Raw genomic sequence first — 24,612 nt, 5'->3', positions numbered from 1 at the left:
TAAAAAAATAAAATATATTTTGAAATAAACTTTTAAACGATTTCAAAGAGTTTTATAGTATGATTTAACAAATTTTGAAACAAAATTGCTTCAACGGGCACCTGCTCGGAACTAATTGGTAATTTTTACCATAAAGTGCACAAAAAAAGCATTATAGTCACCTGGCAACTACATTTGCACATGTAAGACGAAATTTCTTTTTAAATACAAAATAGTTGAGGTAAGAACTTCATAAACAGGATATAACTAAATCATGTATTCCTCTCTTTAATGATATAAGATAAAAAGATTTTTCAGAACTACAAAAAAATGTAGCTGTCAACACTGCAGTGCAATATTATCATACTTGAAACACCCTCAGGTATAACCGATGGACCATCTCTAGTAAATTTAAGTTATTGGTGGCCAAGTTTGTTATATACTGAAACTATATATAGCTACTTATGGTTGTCTCAGTGGTATTGATAGTTTTACGCCTCAAACCGAGCCGACCCCAAGGTGATCCACCGTCATAATTATCCTCGTGTCATATGTTTTCGAATTTACCACATTTCGTCGGTTCCGACTGCATACGTGTACGTTGGGGCCTGTTTTACGTTGTTTATATTTAGAACAACAATCCCACTACAACTTGACAAAACTCGAACATATTCAACGTCGCTTTTTTAAGACGTTAGAACAGATTTAATAAAACTGACCTATTTAGCCATTTTTATTTTATGTCAAAAATATGCATCACTAGAATTGTTGTGAAAACAAATTCTGAAGGGTTAAAAAAAAAAGTCCAGATATGTTTTTTTGCCTTTAAGACACCCGATCTTCAAGACATCTGACTGTCATGGTGTTTTTTGGCCGTTTTAATTACAAACCAGCAGGTTAAAATTAACCTGGGTTCTTAAATAAAATGGTTATTCAAAATCCAATTGTTCAATATTTTATTGTCAGTTTTTTGTATATACATCCTTGATATGTGAAGATGAAAACAGTCTTAACTTTTGATATTTAATCATAAATTTTGAAAACTGCATTTTATTTTAGAAAAAAATAATGTATTTTGTACAAACCAGGTGCAAATCTGAAATTAATCAAAACCTAACAATTTCAGCACATGAAACACCAATCTGAAACTATTTACTAGTAACTATTTTCATTTCTGAAAAGTATTAAATAACTTTTTTTATGATTCAAGCGATCACCAGAACCATAACTTTAGAAAATATTGATTTACGGATTTTATAGTCATTCCTTTCCGTTTAAAGATCTTATTTTTATTTCATACAGAAACATATGACGCCCTTTTTTTTACATACAAAAATTGCAAAGTAATCAGAAACAGTCAAAAATCATAGTAAGCCTTGACAAAAAACTAGATACATAAAATCAATCTACAGGACATGCTTTTTAAACTTGAGTTATCACCTGAATTAAAACTCAACAGTGAAAACTGAAAGCAGTGAAAATTGTTATTAGTACGAAAACACATTACATGATGATAAGCTTATCATGGGGTATGATCCCTGAGCTTTTGAGACGCAACTACCATATTTCCATGACGGCCCTAGGATGTGTCAGCCATACATTCACATGGGAACAAGCCAAATCTGCTCCTGGTCAAATCAACACCCATAGAAAAAGTCAATTGGCCCCTGGTTGAATCGGCATTTGGTCAAATCAGCACCTATTTAAAGTCAATTCGGCATCCACTTATTTATCAATATAATATATGTATAAATAATTTCAAAAAATGTGTAAATTCATGACCTATTTTGGGGGTTGGATATGTGCATTATATCGTTGAAAAGCATCAAGCAGTGAAGCAGATAGAAAAAATAAGTTAATTATTTAAAGTTTTCCCAACATTCTATGACTGATGTTTTGATAAGTTTTCTTTTCAATCAACTTTAATCAAGTACATTGTACATAGTTAATATGTTTGTTGTTATAACTCAACAGTATACAGGAAGTTTTTGATGTTTTATTCTTCAAAAACTTCACAAGAAACAACGAAGCCCTTATACAACCTGTTGTTTAAGATCGTTTAACAAAAAGATAATTAGAAGCAATAAAATGGAAAACTATAAGTCCTTTTCAAAAATTCAAACTTTCATGCAAAATATAAAGGTTTTTTTTTTTTCAGGGAAAGTTTAAACAGCATTAAATCAACAATCCTGCAAAATGCTCAACTTTAAAATAATGCATAAACAATATCCAATACTTCATATATATATATATATATAACTAAAAATACACATTTAGTTGAGAGAAAAAATACATGTATATACATCAACTCCAAAAAATGTGAATAAAATGAAGTGAATATTTCTGGACAACCCCTTCCTTATTTAACTCTTATTACTCAAATACTGAAACTAAATTACTGATAAAAACTGTATATTAACATATCTATCATGGACATGCCAAATTGACTATTCATTGTATCAAGTGCCGATATAACCAGATGCCAATTTGACTAGGTGGCGATTTGACTATACCGTATGGCCGTTTTTGTCCTATGGCCGTCACGTCCTGCATCGATCCCTGATGCAATTTTCTGTGTCCTGCCTAACTTGGTTTCTCCGTTTTCATGCTAAATTATATGACTTTTATGTTTCATGTTAAAAAAAGGCTAATATCCTGCATCATGCTAAGACCCCAATGAGACCCACTATCAGGTTAAAGTTGATCCTTCCCACGTCAATACGGTCCCATCATTAAATGAACAATTTATTTAAACTTCAGAGGATTTGGTTAAATATTTGAATCAGGGTAAATGGAATTTGTTAAAAATATCAATGATTAATGACATGTGACAGCAGAGATAAATTATTTCAAATTGATATGAAAATGAGTATTCTTGGAACTGGTTAAAGCATCATCAGCATATGAAGTTATTTTCCATGAAACCTTGGGAAATCATTGGGGATTTTTTTGTTCACACATGAATTAAAGAGATGAATAGATATTTACAATCCAATGGAACATATAATTATGACTTGTTTAAAAATGAAATCAGTATAGTCTATTATTGGATTGATTAGTCAACAGATGTAATGATCAGGCTATTTATTCTGTTTTCTTTAGAAAATTGACATGCAACTATGATTAGTATAGTGTCTATGAATAAAATTGCAAATGAAATATTCACTGAAGTGACAATGATGGAAGTAAATGGGAGTTGGCTAGTTTACTGGACCTGTGCTTACCATGTCATTTGCATGTCAGGGTATCAGAGTCCACCAAGATGTTAACCATGTTGAAGATGAATTAAAAATTTAAATCTTGTCACAAGAAAGAGGCAAATCAAAATTTATGCAACTGGTGTATACCTAGTTTGTGTAATCAACCCCTCTAACAGTTTAACCCAGATCCCTGAAACTCCCCAGGAAGATTGAACATATCTTGAAGTTGTGCCCTTTCAATAATTCAATTGTTTGAGGATTCTTTTTGCATTTTTCCAGATTTGGAAACTAAGTATTGTTTTCCATAAAAAATGATTATAGAGGGTAAAAGTTTTGTGTAATAAAGGTACATGTTTTGATCCAGATCGCTGAAACTTCACAGTTTTGCATTGAAGTTCTGGACCTGCTAGTCATGTATTATGGAATTGTTTGAGGATTTTTTCTGTTTTTGTTTCAATTTTCAAACATTTTCTACATACTCAGTATAGAAGTTTCCCCTAATGTTGTTTAAAAAACATTCTGCATAATCTGGCCATTTTGAACCAGCTTTTTATACCCCCGCTTTAAATTATACCCCCGCTTTAAAAAAGGGGGGTATACTGTTTTACCTCTGTCTGTCCATCAGTCCTTCAGTCCGTCCGTCAGTCCTTCAGTCCGTCCGTCAGTCAGTCCGTCCCATGAAACTTTCATCACATTTTTCTCAGGAACTACAATACAAGGATTTCTGAAATTTGGTTTCATGGTTTATCTGAGTCAGCTATACCGTGTGATGCGTTTTCAGATTGATCACTTGACTACTTCCTGTTTACCGAACACTTGTATGATTTTACACATGATAGCCAAGTTGAAAATTTTCGTCACATTTTTCTCAGGAACTACAATACAAGGATTTCTGAAATTTGGTTTCAGGGTTTATCTAAGTCAGCTATACCGTGTGATGCGTTTTCAGATTGATCACTTGACTACTTCCTGTTTACCGAACACTTGTATGATTTTACACATGATAGCCAAGTTGAAAATTTTCGTCACATTTTTCTCAGGAACTACAATACAAGGATTTCTGAAATTTGGTTTCAGGGTTTATCTAAGTCAGCTATACGGTGTGATGCGTTTTCAGATTGATCACTTGACAACTTCCTGTTTACCGAACACTTGTACGATTTTACACATGATAGCCAAGTTGAAAATTTTCGTCACATTTTACTCAGGAACTACAATACAAGGATTTCTGAAATTTTGTTTCAGGATTTATATAAGTCAGCTATACCGTGTGATGCGTTTTCAGATTGATCACTTGACAACTTCCTGTTTACCGAACACTTGCATATTTTTACACTATTAATATTATCGCATATTTTTACACTATTAATATTATCCACTTGCGGCGGGGGTATCATCAGTGAGCAGTAGCTCGCAGTTTACTTGTTTATATTGATTATTTTAAGAATTGATGATTTTCCATAATTAATACCCAATGTATGTTACTTAAATTGTTGAAAAAAATACACATATGGTCTGATATAAATATAGTTTGCATATCGTTTCTTCACAAATTTGTAATTTTTTTCACAACATGTCATGCTTATTATAATACCATAATATGGTGTCAAAAATTTTTAAAATCTGAAGATTTTTGGAATTATCATACCAGAGGTCATTGGATTATTTTTTTCAAATACAGACAGTTTCTTGTTTATCTTTTGCAATGCCTAGTTATTTTTGCCTTATCCTGTAAATTGTATACCAGTCTAATAACCTGTCAATGATACTTTCCTGATACTTAATTTATTGTCTCTCCTGCGATTTTAGGAGACTTAGAGATCACAATACGGCAATGTATCAAGCTTTAGATTACAGAAGTTTCTGCCTGTCATATTTATTTGTCCTTGACCTCATTTTCATGGTTCAACACTGTTGCAATAAAAGTTTTTTTTTGTTATTATGTGTCAGGCAGGGTTCATCTGACCTTGACCTCATTTCATAGAAAGGAAATCAAGGTTCAGTTTACATGATAGGTCTGTTTCTCAGATACTGATATATAGCAGTATATCAACGGTGTTTCACTTTGGTGTATGAATTGATTGTACATGTCAGCTTGCCAGGTTAATCTGAATTTGACCTCATTTTCACAGTTCATTTTGTTTCAGATTTGTGTATTGGTCTATTAACTATAAGCAATAGGTCAACTATAATTGGTGTATGAAATGATTGTATTAGGGGTACATTTCTGTCTGCAGCATTCATCTTACCTTGACCCCATTTTCATGAATCGTTGGTCAATGTTAACTTTTCCAAGTTAAGTATCTTTCTCATGTATACTATAAGTCTCAAGGTCAACTATGTTTATATTGTAAGATGTACATGTCTGTTTTGGCAGATTTCATTTGACCTTGAAAAGTGTTTTTTTTTTCAAATTTTGCCTTGGCTCTGTCAGTTGTGTTCAACTCACAAGTTTGAATGTTCCTTTTTTCATCTTTTGACTCTCTTTTGTAGTAAAATTCTATCTATTATAATTAGAAAACAGGCAAGACATTTGAGTATGTGCACTCTTGATTTACAGACATATTGTGTGGATTTATCAGACATAAATGGCTTTAAAAAAAGGGGGTTTAGTGGGGGGGGGGGGGGGGGGGGGGGGGGGTTGAAGTGATCATGGTGCAGCTGTTCATTAGAATATAAATAAAGAGTCACATTTGAGAGAATTCTATAAAGTTTGTTCTATGTTGTAGTATTTAAACATTGTAAAATAAATGTAAATTTTGATTCAATTTTTTGAAAATCTGTGTGAAAACTTGCCATGCTTATAGTATCTTTTATAAAAGTTGATTTGATAAATGTAAATTAAATCAGATTAGAGTCTTACTGTCTTTATCCTGTAGAATATATGTCATTTATCTGTCGATACAGCATGATCAAAGATTTAGCATGATGTTCATATAGAATCTACAAGTAATATAGATTTCATAACCATATATGGTCACATAGAAACCATAGCTTATTTATTTAAAAAACATGTCAAAAATTCAATGTAACGTGCCAGATTATAGATACAGGACTTGATAAACAGGATTTGTATAAAATGATGTTTCATTATAGATACAAAAAAATACATTTGCTTTAAACTAGTTATTTCCTAGTTAGTGATAACACTACTCATGCTACTTGTACTTATATTGTCATATTGATATTATATTGAGTACTGTGTAGCTAAAAAATGTTTAGAGGCGGATTTAGGTGGGCCCCCTCCTGGTTGATTATATAGGGAATCAATGAAGCATGATGGGAGCAGGCCCCTCTTAGGCAGCCAGTGGGCCCCCAATTATGAAAATTTCTAGATCAGCCACTGATGTTCTTTTTTCAAAATAAGTGACAATAAAATTTCCCACTAAAACCAGCATTTTTAACATGTTTCACCCTGCCACATTATTTATGTATGTGCCTGTCCAAAGTCAGGAGCCTGTAATTCAGTGGTTGTCGTTTGTTTATGTGTTACATATTTGTTTTCCGTTCATTATTTTACATAAATAAGGCCGTTAGTTTTCTCGCTTGAATTGTTTTACATTGTCTTATCGGAGCCTTTTATAGCTGAATATATGTGGTATGGGCTTTGCTCATTGTTGAAGGCCGTACGGTGACCTATAATTAACAGTCTATTATTTGAACTTGGAATTATTTTTAAATATGGAATTTGCTTGATTTCTTGTTATTGAATTTTTTAATAAATTCCATGCTTATTCAGTACTGAAATGTTCTGTGCTGCGCACAACACTTTCTATTATAAAGAAAATAGCATATTTTCAATAGAATGTACTGTGCCGCGCACAACACTATCTAACCAAAATACATTATATGGAAAGTGTTATTAACCGCTCAAAAGATCATAATACCAAATAAACATGAAATTTATTAAAAAATTTAAACACAAGAAATTATGCAAATTCCATAATTAAAAATAATTCCAAGTTCAAATAATAGCCTGTTAATTGTTAATGTTTGTGTCATTTTGGTCTTTTGTGGATAGTTGTCTCATTGGCAATCATACCACATCTTCTTTTTTATATTTATCTTTTTTGTTAGACTTTACTTTATTGCCTTGTTTTGTCCTCTGTTAATCTTTATTTTTATTCACCATTTATTATAAAAATGTAACAATATTAGTTCACTTTGATCTATATCTTATACTTTATTGACAATTAAGTTTTATGTCCTACTATATATAGCTAGTGTACCTTTAAAAAAGTTAAATAGTGCATTTAAGATATCAAAACAAAAACAAAAAAGTTGGCCACCCTGCCCCACATGCATAGCATTTTGATATTTTTTAACAGTTTAAAATTAGAGTAAGTTATTTGGATGCATAGATCTACAATGTATTGCTTGTAGTCGGCTTACATTCCATCAGATCTATTCTTTCCATCTTACATTAAGTCCTTTACATTTTGAAGTGAAATGTATCTTACATGTATAAAGTTATTTTAAACAAAACATAACATTATTAAATGCAGGTGGAGAAACTATGTTAAGTAATCAGAAATTAAGGGGGAAAAAGAAATAAACATGTTTTTTTTTACAATTTACATGTGCTTGATCACTTGTATTGATATTTTAAAGGGAACTTATTAAATCTGTTTTTCTCTGGAAATAGATTGTTGTCAATGAGAAAGATACATCAAGTCCATTCTGAGACTGTCATTGTTATACCATTTTTATCAAACCAAATATTTACCTTGTCAGTTTTATCTACCTGTAAAATTCTTTGAAGTATTTTAGGTGTTCCTTAGTACATGTATTTAAATTGTCAATTAAATCAGGTGATAAAAGTAATGAAAAATATCTCCTGCAAAGCTGCAAATATAAAGCTTTAGTGTTGTATGGATAATTTTGTTTCATTGTTTGAGAACCCCTTGTCTTATGTTTAAACCTTACCTAATGATCATATACTGAATAGCACAAATAACACAACACTTCTGTCAATTTGTATTTGTCTAGTTGCATTATCTGCACAATACTCACGTTATTTGCTCAGTTGAGAATATTTGAAGAGGATTAATTGCTATAATAAATATATTTTTATGTTATCATTTCCCTTGCCTGGATGATTTTTACTTCAATACAATTTTTTTTTCATTCATGGTCTCATCTACTTTGATAAAAAGAATAAACTAATATTGAAAATTGAAAACTGAAAACTAAACACTAGGAAATCTTATTCTCTATGAAAAAGAAGATTTACTTGATAAGAAAACAATCTTATATTCATTATGAGAAATTTGTTTATATGGTTTGTAAATCTATGCAATATTTCCAGTCTTGAGTATATACATGTATAGCTGAGTATCTGAATAAACTTTGAATAATCTCAATATGTCATAAGTGACTTGCTAGTAAGGCTTTTTGGTCATAAAAGGAGGTAGTTATTTATAGGAGATGCAGTTATTTATAGATAATGAATGTAGACATAAAATTTTAATTAAATATATTTTACATACAAATTGTTTCAATTAAATTCTTACTAAAAAAACACATTTTCTTCTAGGTTACTATGTAAAAGATAGTTTTGAATGACATAAAATTTGTAATAGGGATTTTATAGTTTTCTTATCGATCATAAAAATTCTTTTAAAAAGTTTTAATCGGATGATTTAAAACCCACTTTCATCAAGTCATTAAGCTTGAAAATTTAATACACTTGGTAGCAAGTAGAAACCTATTTATAATAGTTTAAGGTATACTTTCCACACCATTTGAATAAAGGATTCTCTCTATATCAACTGCATTTTATCTAGGAGGTAAGGATTTTTTTTATCTTTGATTTTAAATTTCACAGTTCTAAGTATATATTCCAAAACTAGAAAAATAATGTAACTTTCTGACTTATTAAATAATGATAACAATGGAAAAGATTCTAGACTTCTAGTAATTACTTGATTTTGAATAAAAATTATGTTGTCCCTAGAACATAGTTGTAATGCAGATCATGATGAAATGTATATTCTTATTACTTGCCATATATTTTCTTTTAATGTTTCAAGTGTATGTTTTAAGAATTAATATGAATTTAAAAGATTTAAAAAAAAACCTATCAATGTTGTATATGTTTTGCTTTAAGGGCTCTTTTCAGATATATTTATACGACCGCAAAATTGTGTTGGGGTTCGTATAATGCTATGATAATACTGATGTCTTTAACATCCTCTGCGTCGTCTTCCCAAGACACATTTTGTTTCAGGACAATAACTTTAGTTAATGAGAATGGATCTCTTATAATGAAATTTAAGGTTTAAACAATCAACTAGGATTAATCTACAGCATTTAGAAATAGGCCCCTCCCCCCCTTAACCCTTAAACTGACAGTATAATGTGTTGGAATCTAGACCGGATTCAGAACAGATGCAGAATAGCATCTGACCTACTCTGCTCGGAATGCAGTCTAAAAACCAGTGAATCCAGTTGGGTACTAGTAAAACAAACACATGTTTGGGAAAAGAACCACAGTTTAATGCTTAGTTTTTCATATTAATAAAACCACAAACAACAGTACAGTTTTCAAACAATACACAAATTAATAAAATTTTCTAACTGCAAAAATATAATGCTTCTGCTTCATGCAACTGAATTAGCTTGAATGCCTATAAAGACGCGCAATTGTTAGAACAAAGACCCAACATTAATTAATGAACTATCTGATTAGACATTTTTGAAATGAGCGCTCTATTTTGATTGGTTCTCTTACTAAATCTCACTAAACAATTAGGGAACGAGATTTCAACCGCAGCAACTAAGAAACCCCATCTTCTCATTGGTCTAAAAGTTTGCATTAACATACAAAGCTAGGGGTACACTCATTTCCATAAATGACCGTATCCTGATATAAAGTAACTTAATATGTTGTAGATAAACGGCAATGCAATCTCAAGGATGAATTACATTTCACTATACTGTGTATTAATACTCAATTTTTTATTTAACAAAAATACCACGTTTAAAAGTATTATGAATAAGGTCAGGTATGTGATTTAAAATATTTAGAGAAAAATCAGTTTTACCTTAAGTGTATATGTATTTGTTCAGTTTAAATATGGTAATGTTGGGTTTACAAAACGAGACAGCAACCCAATAAAACAAATAACAAAAAGATAAGTGACATTAGTGCAAGAATCAAAGTTTTTTTAGTTAATGATACAACTCTCATCAGTCACTGGTAAACTCAAGGCTGTACTTCTATTCTAATTTGCAGTAAGTGGAATGCACCTAAGGAATTTCCTGTCATAGCAGTGATAGTCTGAAGTGTTTGGTTATATATGTCAGGATTAAAAACACTGTCAAACTGTATGTCATAAACGTCATGAACATATACTGAAAGTTAAAATAATTGAAACATTGTAACCATATTAACATTTTAGTTATGAAAGCTTTTAAAATTATAAACATCATTTTAAAACATGAACTTTGTAAATAATTATCCTATTTTTATATATTTTTACAGCTATTCAAACTTGACAATGACAGACGCTCAATCAAAAGCAGCCAGACTGCTGAGAAAACAGGGATCAGTGTCATCACTGTCCAGTAGTGATGTGTACAAAGTCCATAAAGTTGGGTAAGATCCTTTATAACTCAGTTATACTGTATTAATGCCTTTTGTGAAGTAATGTTTATTTAGAAGGAGAACATGTTATTAAAATACGTTGACCTAACTGTAACTACATAAAATTATTATTTACCAAAAGTCCTGTATTGTATGAGAATAGAGAAAGGTATTATTAAGGTATAGATAATTATATAGAGAAAAACACTTTTACATAAAGATATAGAGATAACATAGTCATAATGTATTATTATAGATTTAAATACATCCATATTGAACTTTTTTAAATTGGCCAAAAACATAATGAGACATGTGGATAAAGCCCAATTGTATTCATTGTAATACCTACATCAAGTGATTAGGATGAAATATGTTCCTGTATATATCACATAATTGTCAAGGCCTTAATGATAATATTTGAAAAATTACACACATTTATTAATTTGCCTTGAAGAGGATATGGTGCAGTCAATTTAAGTTAAAGTTTGTTTTTGCTAATTTGTGTAAAAATCTACGCATGACCATTTATAACAATCAGCACAAATATTTTGTTTGTTCCAGTGTTAATGGCGGGGACGATACATGTCTATAATTATAAAAGTTTTGAACTTTGTAGTCCATACCCAGAACTTCTGCTTAGCAGGAGAAATAGTGAACTGAAGGAGGATGAGGGGAGGTAGAAAGTTTTCAGTACTGTTATGACCACAACAACTTTCACATGTAGTGCTTCTCCTTAAAACACTGAGAGGTTCAAAAAGTTAAATGGGTTGACAGTTGATTGTGTTTCTCTTTTATAATTGTTTTAAGTTGCTGGCAGTCTGAAAATGTTCCTTAGCATCATTAAAAATTGAGCTAAAAGAACTGAAAAATAGTTTTGCAAATTTGTTTAGGAGACACTACATGTATCTTTTCTTTTTATAGATTTTGGGTGTACATGTTGTATTTATTTATTTTATAATTCAACCCTATAAAGTATGATAGAGTATACAGGCTTTTCATCATATTTGTTCAATTGGTATTACTTAGAAAAGATTTTTGCATTCTGAAATATACCAGGAACATTTATGTACATTTATGTATCACTTTAAAGGGTTGAATATGAGTGATTTTTTTGTCCTTTCAAATTGAACAGCATGTGGTCTAGATATTCTTTTTTATTTTATCTACTTTCTTAAAAGGAAATGTTCTTTTCTAGTCGTCATTCACAGAGGTAACAATAAATCACAAAATATCAGACAAAATATATCCTGCATGTACATTAGTCTTATAAATACATATAAAAACAAGGCTTAAGGGTTTACACATTGCACCGCAATAGCTTTCGCATGTTTTTTCAAGCTTAGATTTTTCCTGTTCAAAATTTATATTTGAAATGAACAATATTTGACTTTATATCTGTCAATTATTCCAGCTGATTGTAAGTTGGATATTTTATACAGAAATGAACTAAGATAGGTTTGTTGGCATCTTGTGTGATTTTTTTAATATTTTATTTGTTTTGAAGTTAGTATTGCTGAAAATGCTTGGTAACATCAATGTGAGAGTGTTTGTAGAAATGATAGTTGATACGGTACTTACAATTTACAAAAAAAGCAATGTCTATGAAGTTTTGAGTTGATGTGAAAGAAACCTAATATGTTAGTGTCTCTGACAATAATACGAAAATGCTTTTTAAGTTAACTGTTTGAGGCTTTTGAATATATATAGAAATGTGCAACATCAAGATTTGGCTGAAATGATAGAGGGACAAAGGTAGGCTTTGCCAGTTTGGGATTTGAAGCAATTTTTTTTTACGTTTAAATATTAGAATGATAGTTTTGTTGTGCTTGTATTGTGACTTGTTATGAAGATATTTATGAAATTTTCAAAGCATTTATTGTATGCATTACAGCAGGAATTGTACTAGTACATACAAAAGTTTTTTTGTTTTGAAATTTTTAAATAAAACCATGGTCCAATCACAATAACTTTAGATGTTTTAAAAAGTTATGACATTTCAACCCATATTAAAAGTTTAACCACATTTATTTACCAGATCATCTGTAAAAATGAGCATTGTGACGTCAAACTCTATTGACATAAGGGATGGTTTAGAAGTGAATTTTATTAAATTAAACATGTGCAGCATTATAATAGTACTATCTACAGTGCTTATATTAAGATGTGAGGCCTGATGTCCTTTATCACTTTTTCATTTCAGTGCTGCCTAAATTGAGGAATTTTAATGTAAACAGGGGACTTTTATAGCTGACTATGCCGCATTGGCTTTGCTCATTGTTAAAGGCTATACAGTGACTGATAGTTGTTAATTTCTGTGTCATTTGTTTTCATGTAAAGAAATTTCTCATTGGCAATCATACCACATCTTCTTTTTTTATATAAAATTTATATTAGATAATAACGTACCAGTAGATATAAATATTGCCTACAAATGGTAAAAAGATTATGAAACCCTTGATATACATAAACCACTTGAAACATGTATTACTAAATTGTTTTTTAATAACCAGTACTTGTTTTAAAAAGGAATTGTATGGTATAGAAATATATAAGCTATTGTAAAGAGACTTTAAAATATTTGTTTTCTTCAAACTAAGTGTAAAGCAGGGGTTCAAATAAGTCATTTTAGAAAATGTACTTTTAAAATTTAATTTTGCACAAATAATTTGCATAGGAGGCAGAAAGCCAACTATGTAGACAAAACAAATTGTGAAATTATATACCGTACAACAATAAACAAATATTTCATTTTTTTGAATTGAGTTTGGTTAGAAGTAGTTCTTTAACTCCAGTCTGCAGATTTATTTGTAACAGATATTGATATTTGTATCAAATTAAGGCTTTCAGATATGGTTTTCTGGAAATTTTATTAGTTTCCATGGATATCTTCAAAAGACACACATAAGCAGAACAAAACTATCAGTCAAATACAGCAAGCTAGTGTTAATTGTTTTTTAAATGTAGCATACAGTTCTTTTTGAATTTGACTTTTCACAAGATAATTATATTTCTAGTGGTGATGTAGGGACAAAGAGGTCTAAGGAGTTTTTAAAGCCAGGGTAAAACATGGTTTAATGGCATGGTGTGGTTACTAATTACAAATAGAGTAGTAGACTTAAATAAAACATCAAAATATGATGATTCATTTTAGATTCTCATTTCAAACAACTAGCATGATTAATGAAATTTGTTGCATGATCTTAAACTAAAACTTTAAAATGATTGAAATAATAGAATGTAAATTGTAATGACACTTGTAATAAGAATCTAAAATGTATAAAACTTTGATCTAAGTTTCATACAAGATAAAACCAAGAGTATTGTGATATTGGTGTGGGAACTTTGTGTAGTAATTTTTCTATTGAACGTTGGGCTAGTCTGTTCTTAAATACTATACTATATTAATCTATGGTTTATATTTTTTGTAAAATTTTGAATACATTTTCAGATGCACACATTTTGAAATTGATTATATTACATTGGAACCATTCAAAAATTCTTCTTCATTTTCATTATTTATCTGTGTTACAGACATTTTGGCATTTTTAAGAAATATTTATCTTAATATTTTAATGATAAATCTATTTAAAGAGATAGGCAAACCAGGAAATCAAATACCCACGCAAAATTAAAGTTTTCCACAATCCACAAAATTGATATCGAAAAATATACAAAGTAAAAGTTATCCATTTTTTTTTAAGGGAAAATTAATAAAGCAAATGTGTCAAAGGTGGCTTTGAAATGATGCAAAATAACCTCATTTCGAAAAATACAAAATCTCAATTTCCTGGTTACGAATTGATCTGTCTGATACTGCTGTTTACCATTACCAGTAGTTTTGAGGTTGTGTTATTAGCAGATAAAATTTTGAAAATTACATAATATTTCCTTGGTAAATGATATATTAAGGTCTGAAGTCGATGATAAAGGTATTAGGTAAGTGATACAGGCAGTCGATAATTTCTATTTTACAGAATAATTTCCAACGTGTATCAGGAATTGAATCCTTGTAATATTAATGTTCTTTAAAAAAATTAGTTTTATTTACAGGTCAGCAGATGGATTAAAAAAAAATCAAAATTCAGTTTTGTATGTTGATTTCCCCCCTAAAATATAATTGGTTTTGCTAGTGTAGATGAGAGTAGACTTGATTGGAGTTGAGAAACTGCTAGAAACCCTGTCTTCCCATCATTTACCTCGACAATCCTGTCCATGTCACCTATGGGGTCAGCTTTGCTTTCATAATTATTTTTTCAAATACTCAGTACTTACTTACTGTTTATATATTTATTTTACCACTAGCTTTTTCAATAATTGACATGTTTTGAAACCAATAAGGCTCAGGTAGATCGCAGGTAAATTTAAGGTAAAAAAATCACCAAATTAAGTTGTTTCATATGTTTTTATTTCAACATACATCAGTCCATTAAATTGACCTTGGTATCATTTAAATTTGAAACGATTCATTTCAAGAAAACTTGATAAGATGAATCGTAAATGGTTTTTGCAGTAATTTAATTTTTTTTGTTAAATTCACACTGAATCTTATAGACCCTGGGTGATCTAAAGGCTTTCATGTTGTATTTGCACTTTACCATCATTGAAACCCACAAGATTGTGTCAGTTCTTTAAGTCTTCTGTATAAATTGGCTTAACTCAACTTATTTTTCATTTATCAGTATATAAATTTGGCTTCTAACCTTCAACTTTTAGCAAATGTATAATCTGAGAAACAATATTATTGTTACAGCATTTATTTTGCACAATTTTCATCTCTTTTTATTGGCTGTATATATTCCTCACTTGATCAGTGAATTCATAGTTAGACTTAGATTTTCCATCAGCCAGTAGTTGTATATAAAGTGCTAGTCTGAATTTGAATTATTCACATATGTATATATAGTAAATTTTAACATGAACCATGAGATCTTTCAATTTTAAGATTATCTATTACACTGTTCATTTAAAATTCTTCTAAAAATATAAAATTTTCTTCATTTAAGACAAACCATACATCTTGTCATATAATTTATGGTCATCTACTAAATATATGAATTATAGAAAGCAAACAAATAATTTATCAGTGTAAACATTTTTATCATTAACAATTGTATTTAACAGGTCGATGAGTACAGTATCATTTATGGATGACCCTGGACATGATGACCATTTCAGACCAGCCATGAAATTTGAAAACAGTTACCAAATGACACCAGGCAGAAAATTTCCCTCTGGAAAAGTCAAAAATATCATTAAAGATGTTTTAGAAGGGTACCTTGCTGAAGAGAAATATGAACCAGAACTATGCAAACAAATGTCTAAGACAATATCTGAAGTGAGTCTAGAATAAGTACCCTAATCAATTTGTCCATAGAATCTCTGCCAGACAAGGATTAATTGAGGCAAAAAACAAAAAAGAAAGTTTCACTTTTTGTTGATACATTTGTATTACCCCCATCTGTGAGCTTCAATACACAGATGGTGCATTTGCAACATTCAACAAAGATTAGTTGACTTAAGGTGGTACCCAACACTTTAATTTAATTAAATTTGGCTCATTTAATTTTCTTAAAATTTTGACAAAGTATTTACTTTGACCCTTTGACAAAAATATAAAAATTTCAAAAAATTTGAACCAACCGTTTCATCAGAAAAATTACACTGGTTATATAGCAGTTTGACAAACAATTATTTTGATCTTTGAGAAGCTTAATATTCCCTTAACAACACAACGTAATTAAAATGTTTAGCTGATTTTACAGAGTTATCTCTCTGTAGTGTAAGGTACCACCCTAAACTTGTAAAAGCCTTTAAAACTAGAAATCAGTGTTTAAAGGAATGTAATACATTGATTCAGTGATTTTCGAGATAATAATACCCAGTAAAGAAGAAGTGTGAAAATGCTGTATGAAATTAGCATACCTGTCAACTCACCCGTTTTTTGCGGGTGACACCCGTTATTTTCACCTCTCACCCGGGAGTTTTTCTTTACCCGGCGGGTCCCGGGAATTTCTAACATTACCCGTTTCACCCGGATTTCTGACCGGAATTGTTTCTGGTATTTAGAAGTAATACGACCTTCGGTTTTATCGGTCTTTTTCAATGTAACCAAAAGTCAAAATGTAGGACTGTTTACCTGAGCTACGTAACGATATTTTCAACAAGCTACAAGATGAGTTCAGTGACTATTATCAGTTGACCCCATTAGATGAACTTCCACTTTGCACTTCCCCTGAAACTGACATTGGTACATTTTGGGGAGAAATGTCCAAGTTGCATGACATTTTTCTTAACAAGCCAAGATTTTTTGTTTTGTCAAAACTTGCTAAAACATTACTGGTTTTGCCAAACAGCAATGCAGACAGTGAGAGGGCATTTTCTTTAGTAAAGAAAATAGCTACAGAGTTTAGGGCTGATCTTAATAAGGATACACTGTGTGCTCTTCTTTCTTGTAAAATGAATACACATTTGCATTGCTATGAACTGAAACCAAGTGCAGTTCTTTTAAAGAATGCCAAGTCTGCTACTATGGAATATAACAATAGTCTGAAATAAACTTGTATACATGTTCTAACTGTTTCATATACATATTGACTATATAAATTATATGTAAACATATTTTTGTTCTTCAATTGAGCCCGCAAAATGTCGTACGCGTTATGACCTGAGATTTTTTTTCTCAATGCAGGTCATGACCTGACTTTTCATTTTCAGAGGTTGACAGGTATGAATTAGTTATGTTGCATGTCAATATTCCATTAATGACAAACATATCTGTTTAACCAGATGATTGAAATATATATGATATGTTGAAGTGTAACTAATTATTTCTTTCTTTTTTCCATTTATAGGTGATCAAAGCTAGAGTTAAAGAATTGATGATTCCCCGATTTAAGATCATCTGTATTGTAGATATCGGACAATCTAATAATCAAGCCTTGTTAATGGGCAGTCGATGTTTGTGGGATTCGGCCAATGATACATACTCCTCAGCAGAATTCAGGAACAATTCCTTGTTTGCTATAGCCCAAGTCTATGGTGTTTATTATGAATAAATATTATATATAAGTATTGTTATCATCATGTGTATGTTTCAACCAATGTCAGATATATCTTATGTTTGTTTCAAAAGATATCATGACGAAGAGAATAATTGTTATTGGTTTTGAAATTTATTGTTATTGTTTAGATATAAGTCGGAACCATTTTCATTATAAAGGGGCTTGTCTAAAAAAGGTTAAATTAATAAGGTTTGATAAAAACCTAAAACTCTGCTTGGTGTTTGAGTTAAAAAAATGTGGCCTTATAGTTCTTTGTTTCGCTTACATATTACAAGCTTTTGTTTTGAAAAAAGATATCTGTGATTTTAACAACATTGATCATTTATGTTAAGCAATAAGTGAGTTACTTTGTATGTCTTTGAATGCATAACACAAAGAAAATAATATTCAGAAATAATGAATAATCATTTAATTTCACAAATACATATATTTTGTCTTAAAAAATTCACTTTACATTTTTACCGTGACAAAAATATTGTCTTGAGAATAATAAACATCATGCACATTTCTTGTAGATAAAGTACTGTTTACCATGTATTTATAAACTGTATATTTGTAGAAGAGTATAATTGGATTTATAATTACTTTTCAAATTGGATGTAGAAAAAAAAACAGAATTTATTAGTCTTTAGATTAATATGATTTTGACATACAAGAATTTTGGAGATTTAAGGTCATTTTCTTGTGGTTTCAAATTGCATAGATGATTAAATTTACTACCTACATTCAAATATTAAATGATGGAAGAGATTAATAAAATGTGTAAGGAAATTATACATACTTTCATTTTCAATGTAGATATTATAAAATATGCTGCAATAATGCATGACAATCTCTATATCATATTCTGTATATGTTTGGCCTTATCACTTTGCACTAGTCTTGCATTTATACATAATTTATACAATATATTGTTTATATTATGTAGTTGTTTAGTGGGATCCATTTTGAAGAGAGTTGTGCAATGTCCACATGTTTACAACTTTACATGTATCTTTTCATTATATTTACTCACCTAGAATAGAATATGTTTTTATCACTGGTGAAAAAATGGAGCTATTGTTTTGTTATTAAATGCTTTTTTGATGATATTTAATTATTAAAAATAAAACATTTTGTAACTGTAAACCTGAAATTATTTATTGAATTTAAGTTTTGATATATGATATTTCCATTTGTGAAATTCTGCTTTAAGATAGAATAAATGAACATGAAAATTATTTCAAAGCACAAGAAGATGAAAATATTACTAAGAAAACCTTTTTTTTTTTTTTTTTATAGTTTATTACAAAACGTTTGTGTACTGCAATCTTGAAAATACTTGAAAAAAATCTTGTGTTATGTTTTTTAATCATACAGTTTTGTTGTTGTTCAAAAATTACACTCAGAAATTTTTGTAAAAAAAATATGTAAGCTGTCCAAGTAACTGATATCTACTCATGCTTAGTTTGCATTGTTTTTATAAATTTATATTATCATTATTTTGAATCCGTCCAGATTTTTTGAAATGCCTTTATTGAGACACTGCTGACCTGTTATTTGCAATACTTTTTTGATGTTATTTATTCCATATTTTGTATTTGTCTTATATTATATATATATAGTTAAGTATAACATTTTTGACTGCTATGTTCTATAGGTGCTAAAATCTTCTCTTTTAAGGCCATAATAAACATATTTCTAGGTTGTCATCTGTATCTCCAAATATATTATCTACTGTATCTTTCTTCCCCCCCCCCCCCCCCTCCCCATTTTATATACCTGAACAAGAAAAATGTTATGGAAGTTTATTCTATAAAAAAAGTATCAGATTTAAAAAAGTAACTGACCCAATAGAATTAAAATGAATAGATGATTATCAATGAATAATTTTATTATGGCCTTAGTATGAAAGAAAACTGATTGTGCTGCTGACTAAAATTTTAGACCAAAAAGCTGCGACCAAATCTGCTTTAGGTTATTTTTCTTTAAAGTGATCATCTTGAGAGAAAAACCATTCAGGACAAACAAAGTTCTAAGTGAAAAGAGGACATTATTGAAAATTGATTTAGAAAAAAGAAATTTGGGCCATAGAATAGATTAAGACTTATTTTTGGTTTGATATTTCTTTAAGATTACTTCAAATTTCCAAATAGAGATGAATATAGAAATCCCAATCCTTGTTTTAGAATAATTACCAAATATTTTGGATATTTGTTTGTAATCTGTGTTTCAATATTTGGGTTGTAAAAAGTTAAATACCTGGTAAATTTAATGCAGTATAAGTTTCTATCTCAATATTTTCCTGACTTAATATTTTTTCTAATTTCTTTCAAATGTCATTTATTTTAAAGAAATAGTTCTCTTTTCTTTAATAAAACACAGAAAATTCTTAATTGTATTGTAATCTTTTGCCCATATTCCATCAAGACTTTTCAGTTTTACTGATATAGGAAGTTTGAACATTAACTACAGCAGCATAGGACAAAAGGAAGACATTTAATGGAAACATAGAAGAACCAGAACTTTCAGTTACAATTAAAGATTACTAATTGAATACAGGGCATGGTGATCTATGGACAAATTTTTGTTTCATTTTGTGACAACTACTTTTGTCTAGTGTGATTAGGGCATGGTGATCTATGGACAAATTTTTGTTTCATTTTGTGACAACTACTATAGTCTTGTGTGTACAGGGCATGGTATTATATGGACAAATTCTTTTTTTCATTTTATGACAGCTACTATTAGTAGTGTGAACAGGGCATGATGTTCTATTGAAACAATCTTGTTTTATTTTATGACAACTACCGTAGCAGTGTGAACAGGGCATTGTGTTCTATGGACAAATTCTTGTTTCATTTTGTGACAACTACTTTTGTCTAGTGTGATTAGGGCATGGTGTTCTATGGACAAATTTTGTTTTATTTTATGACAGCTACTATAGTCTTGTGTGTACAGGGCATGGTATTATATGGACAAATTCTTTTTTTCATTTTATGACAGCTACTATTAGTAGTGTGAACAGGGCATGATGTTCTATTGAAACAATCTTGTTTTATTTTATGACAACTACCGTAGCAGTGTGAACAGGGCATTGTGTTCTATGGACAAATTCTTGTTTCATTTTGTGACAACTACTTTTGTCTAGTGTGATTAGGGCATGGTGTTCTATGGACAAATTTTGTTTTATTTTATGACAGCTACTATAGTCTTGTGTGTACAGGGCATGGTATTATATGGACAAATTCTTTTTTTCATTTTATGACAGCTACTATTAGTAGTGTGAACAGGGCATGATGTTCTATTGAAACAATCTTGTTTTATTTTATGACAACTACCGTAGCAGTGTGAACAGGGCATTGTGTTCTATGGACAAATTCTTGTTTCATTTTGTGACAACTACTTTTGTCTAGTGTGATTAGTGCATGGTGTTCTATGGACAAATTCTTGTTTCATTTTGTGACAACTACTTTTGTCTAGTGTGATTAGGGCATGGTGTTCTATGGACAAATTCTTGTTTCATTTTGTGACAACTACTTTTGTCTAGTGTGATTAGGGCATGGTGTTCTATGGACAAATTCTTGTTTCATTTTGTGACAACTACTTTTGTCTAGTGTGATTAGGGCATGGTGTTCTATGGACAAATTCTTGTTTCATTTTGTGACAACTACTTTTGTCTAGTGTGATTAGGGCATGGTGTTCTGTGGACAAATTCTTGTTTCATTTTGTGACAACTACTTTTGTCTAGTGTGATTAGGGCATGGTGTTCTATGGACAAATTCTTGTTTCATTTTGTGACAACTACTTTTGTCTAGTGTGATTAGGGCATGGTGTTCTATGGACAAATTATTATTTTATTTTGTGACAACTACTTTTGTCTAGTGTGATTAGGGCATGGTGTTCTATGGACAAATTATTATTTTATTTTGTGACAACTACTTTAGTCTAGTGTGATTAGGGCATGGTGTTCTATGGACAAATTATTATTTTATTTTGTGACAACTACTTTAGTCTAGTGTGATTAGGGCATGGTGTTCTATGGACAAATTATTATTTTATTTTGTGACAACTACTTTTGTCTAGTGTCATTAGGGCATGGTGTTCTATGGACAAATTCTTATTTTATTTTGTGACAACTACTTTTGTCTAGTGTCATTAGGGCATGGTGTTCTATGGACAAATTATTATTTTATTTTGTGACAACTACTTTTGTCTAGTGTCATTAGGGCATGGTGTTCTATGGACAAATTCTTGTTTCATTTTGTGACAACTACTTTTGTCTAGTGTGATTAGGGCATGGTGTTCTATGGACAAATTATTATTTTATTTTGTGACAACTACTTTTGTCTAGTGTCATTAGGGCATGGTGTTCTATGGACAAATTATTATTTTATTTTGTGACAACTACTTTAGTCTAGTGTGATTAGGGCATGGTGTTCTATGGACAAATTATTATTTTATTTTGTGACAACTACTTTAGTCTAGTGTCATTAGGGCATGGTGTTCTATGGACAAATTCTTGTTTCATTTCATGACAGTTACAATAAGTTAGTGTGAAGAGGCATGTTTTTTTTATGGACAAGATGCTTTTTATGACAGTTACTGTAGTAGTGTGAACAGGGATGGTGTTCTATGGACAAATTCTTGTTCCTTATTATGACAGTTACTGTAGTAGTGTGAACATGACATGGTTTTCTATGAACAAATTCTTGTTTCAATTTGTGACAGCTACTGGAGAATTGTGTGGGTAGAGCATGGGATTCCATGAACACATATTCTAGTTTCATTATGTGATACTGATTTTGTAGTCTAGTGTGAGCAGGGCAAGGAGTTCTATAAACACATATTTTTGTTTCATTCATAGTCTAGAGTTGTCAAGGCAAGATGTTTAATGGACATATTTTGGTTTCATTTCGTGACCACATTGTAGTCTAGTGTGAGCAGGACACCATGGTGTTCTAGGGACACATATTCTGTAAAGTTCTAGTTGACTTATTGCTTATAGCATCTGATAAACTGCCAAAAGTGTTGAAGATTAATGAACCATAAAAATGAGGTCACTGTTATATAACTGACATATGTACATCTCACAATTATTCATTACAACAGATATAATTGATCTATTGGGATACTATCTGAGAAATAATCTTTCCACAGCTTATAGTATCTGGGATATGGTCTTGACCACATAACTTCAACCTTGATCACTGGTCCATAGAATAAGGTTGAGGATGGCTGAACCATACCTTAAGAACTTGTAGATGTTGGAAGTAACATATGCATCAAATGTAGTTATCCTATTTCTATTTAACAAAATAAATATTTTCCAAGCAGTCACTGAACCGGGAAAATGAGATAAAAAAAACCATGGACACATGACAGAAGGAAACTTCATGACATAAGGTATCTTCACACAAGGTATAAAGATCCAGGTCTTCTACATTCAGAAACACATAGTTTTATACCCTTTGCACCTGATGAGCTAAAATTTATAAACATAATTCTGTATATTGTCCGTATTTCATTGGCATAATTAGAAAGAAGCAATATTTATAGATTATTGGTGATTATCTCAACGAGATTGATTTTCTCGCTTGAGCCAGGACGGCGAAAGCGAGAAAGGCAATCGAGTTGAGATGAACAATGTCAATTTCATGTCAATTTTGTTATCAATGCCAGGTGCATGCTTAGTTTCTAGCGATAATTTTCCATCTCAAGCAAGTAGCCTGATGTGAAAATTATCACAAAAAAATAGTACGGTCAAAATAGCGATACGAATGTTTATCACTCACATTCATTATCAATTTCTTTGTATGGAGCACAGGAGGGTAAAAATGCTGAAAAGAAAATAGTGTTATTCAAAATCAAATTCACTGCCATGCCCTTAGTGCATAAATGAAGGATTGGCAGGCACACCAGTAGCTGCCCTTCTTCAATGCACTTGTTGAAGGCCGTACTTTAACCTATAATGGTTTACTTTTTAAATTGTTATTTGGATGGAGAGTTGTCTCATTGGCACTCACACCACATCTTCCTATATCTACTTCTCTTGTGGACGGAATAAACTTGTCACACGTTGATGTAAAACGAAGGCAGCGCTCCTCTCTTGGCGATAGTTTTTTGTGGTCTACAAGATTTCGACCTATCCTGTGCAGTTGCAATTTGTCGATATCTGTTTGTTAGTCTCTAAACTGTTGAGTTATGCACATTAAATCAAGCCACGACATCAGCAACACTCTTGTCGCCGTCAATAATTCCAAGACCTTTCTGACAATCAATTTTTCGGGGATGCCTAGTAGACGGCTAATGCATTTTTTTCTTACCAATAGTGTGTGTCTGAACGTTAGTGAAAAAAGAAATTTAGATTTCGTTTTAAAAGTACAGGTACAGAAGGTAAAACATCAATTTCACGTACGAAGCTGAAATGGCACAAAACCAATCGATAAAAAAGTACAGCTGTCTAAAATAACAGGTCCACCTCAGGATTATATCAATGATGTTTAAATATTTTTTTGGCAAAAACAACCAAATTTTTTTTTTTTAAAGTGTTGCTAAACTTTTGACTCAGTATATATATCCTCATGACATGAAAACTTGCAATATTTTTTTATGGATATATTTAGTTGATACAAGTACATTTGTACATAATTATTCATATGAGTGTTTCCCACAACTCCCAATTTATAGCAACTGATATTGAAGCTTTCCAGTGCGTCCTGTCTTATTTTCTGAGTATCCAGTAATTGAGACAAATGTTAGTCTAAATCAAAATGCTGTGGCAATATTATTAAGACAAATCAAA

At 30.7% G+C, this 24,612-nt stretch overlaps 1 protein-coding gene across 13 annotated transcripts; it reads left to right on the top strand.

The window, feature by feature from the left end:
• The first annotated feature begins 128 nt into the window (after positions 1-128).
• Positions 129-20,175, top strand: LOC134683405 (dynein light chain Tctex-type 5-B-like). 13 transcript variants are annotated; one of them, XM_063542724.1, is made up of 6 exons: positions 143-182; positions 10,666-10,779; positions 11,963-11,977; positions 14,818-14,856; positions 15,889-16,102; positions 17,619-20,175. In XM_063542724.1, exons 2-6 carry the CDS (start codon positions 10,682-10,684, stop codon positions 17,820-17,822), a joined length of 570 nt encoding a protein of 189 aa, XP_063398794.1. In that variant the 5' UTR covers positions 143-182; positions 10,666-10,681; the 3' UTR covers positions 17,823-20,175. The 13 variants fall into 13 exon arrangements, with proteins under 13 accessions (XP_063398760.1, XP_063398836.1, XP_063398794.1 ...); XM_063542715.1 differs by having other exon boundaries at positions 169-220; XM_063542713.1 differs by lacking the exon at positions 143-182 and adding an exon at positions 8,834-8,968.
• Positions 20,176-24,612: the final 4,437 nt, after the last annotated feature.

Source organism: Mytilus trossulus, chromosome 1 (genome assembly GCF_036588685.1).
Source record: "Mytilus trossulus isolate FHL-02 chromosome 1, PNRI_Mtr1.1.1.hap1, whole genome shotgun sequence".
NCBI lineage: Eukaryota > Metazoa > Mollusca > Bivalvia > Mytilida > Mytilidae > Mytilus > Mytilus trossulus.
Note: the sequence above shows the minus strand (reverse complement) of the source record. Positions and strands in the feature narration are given on the sequence as shown.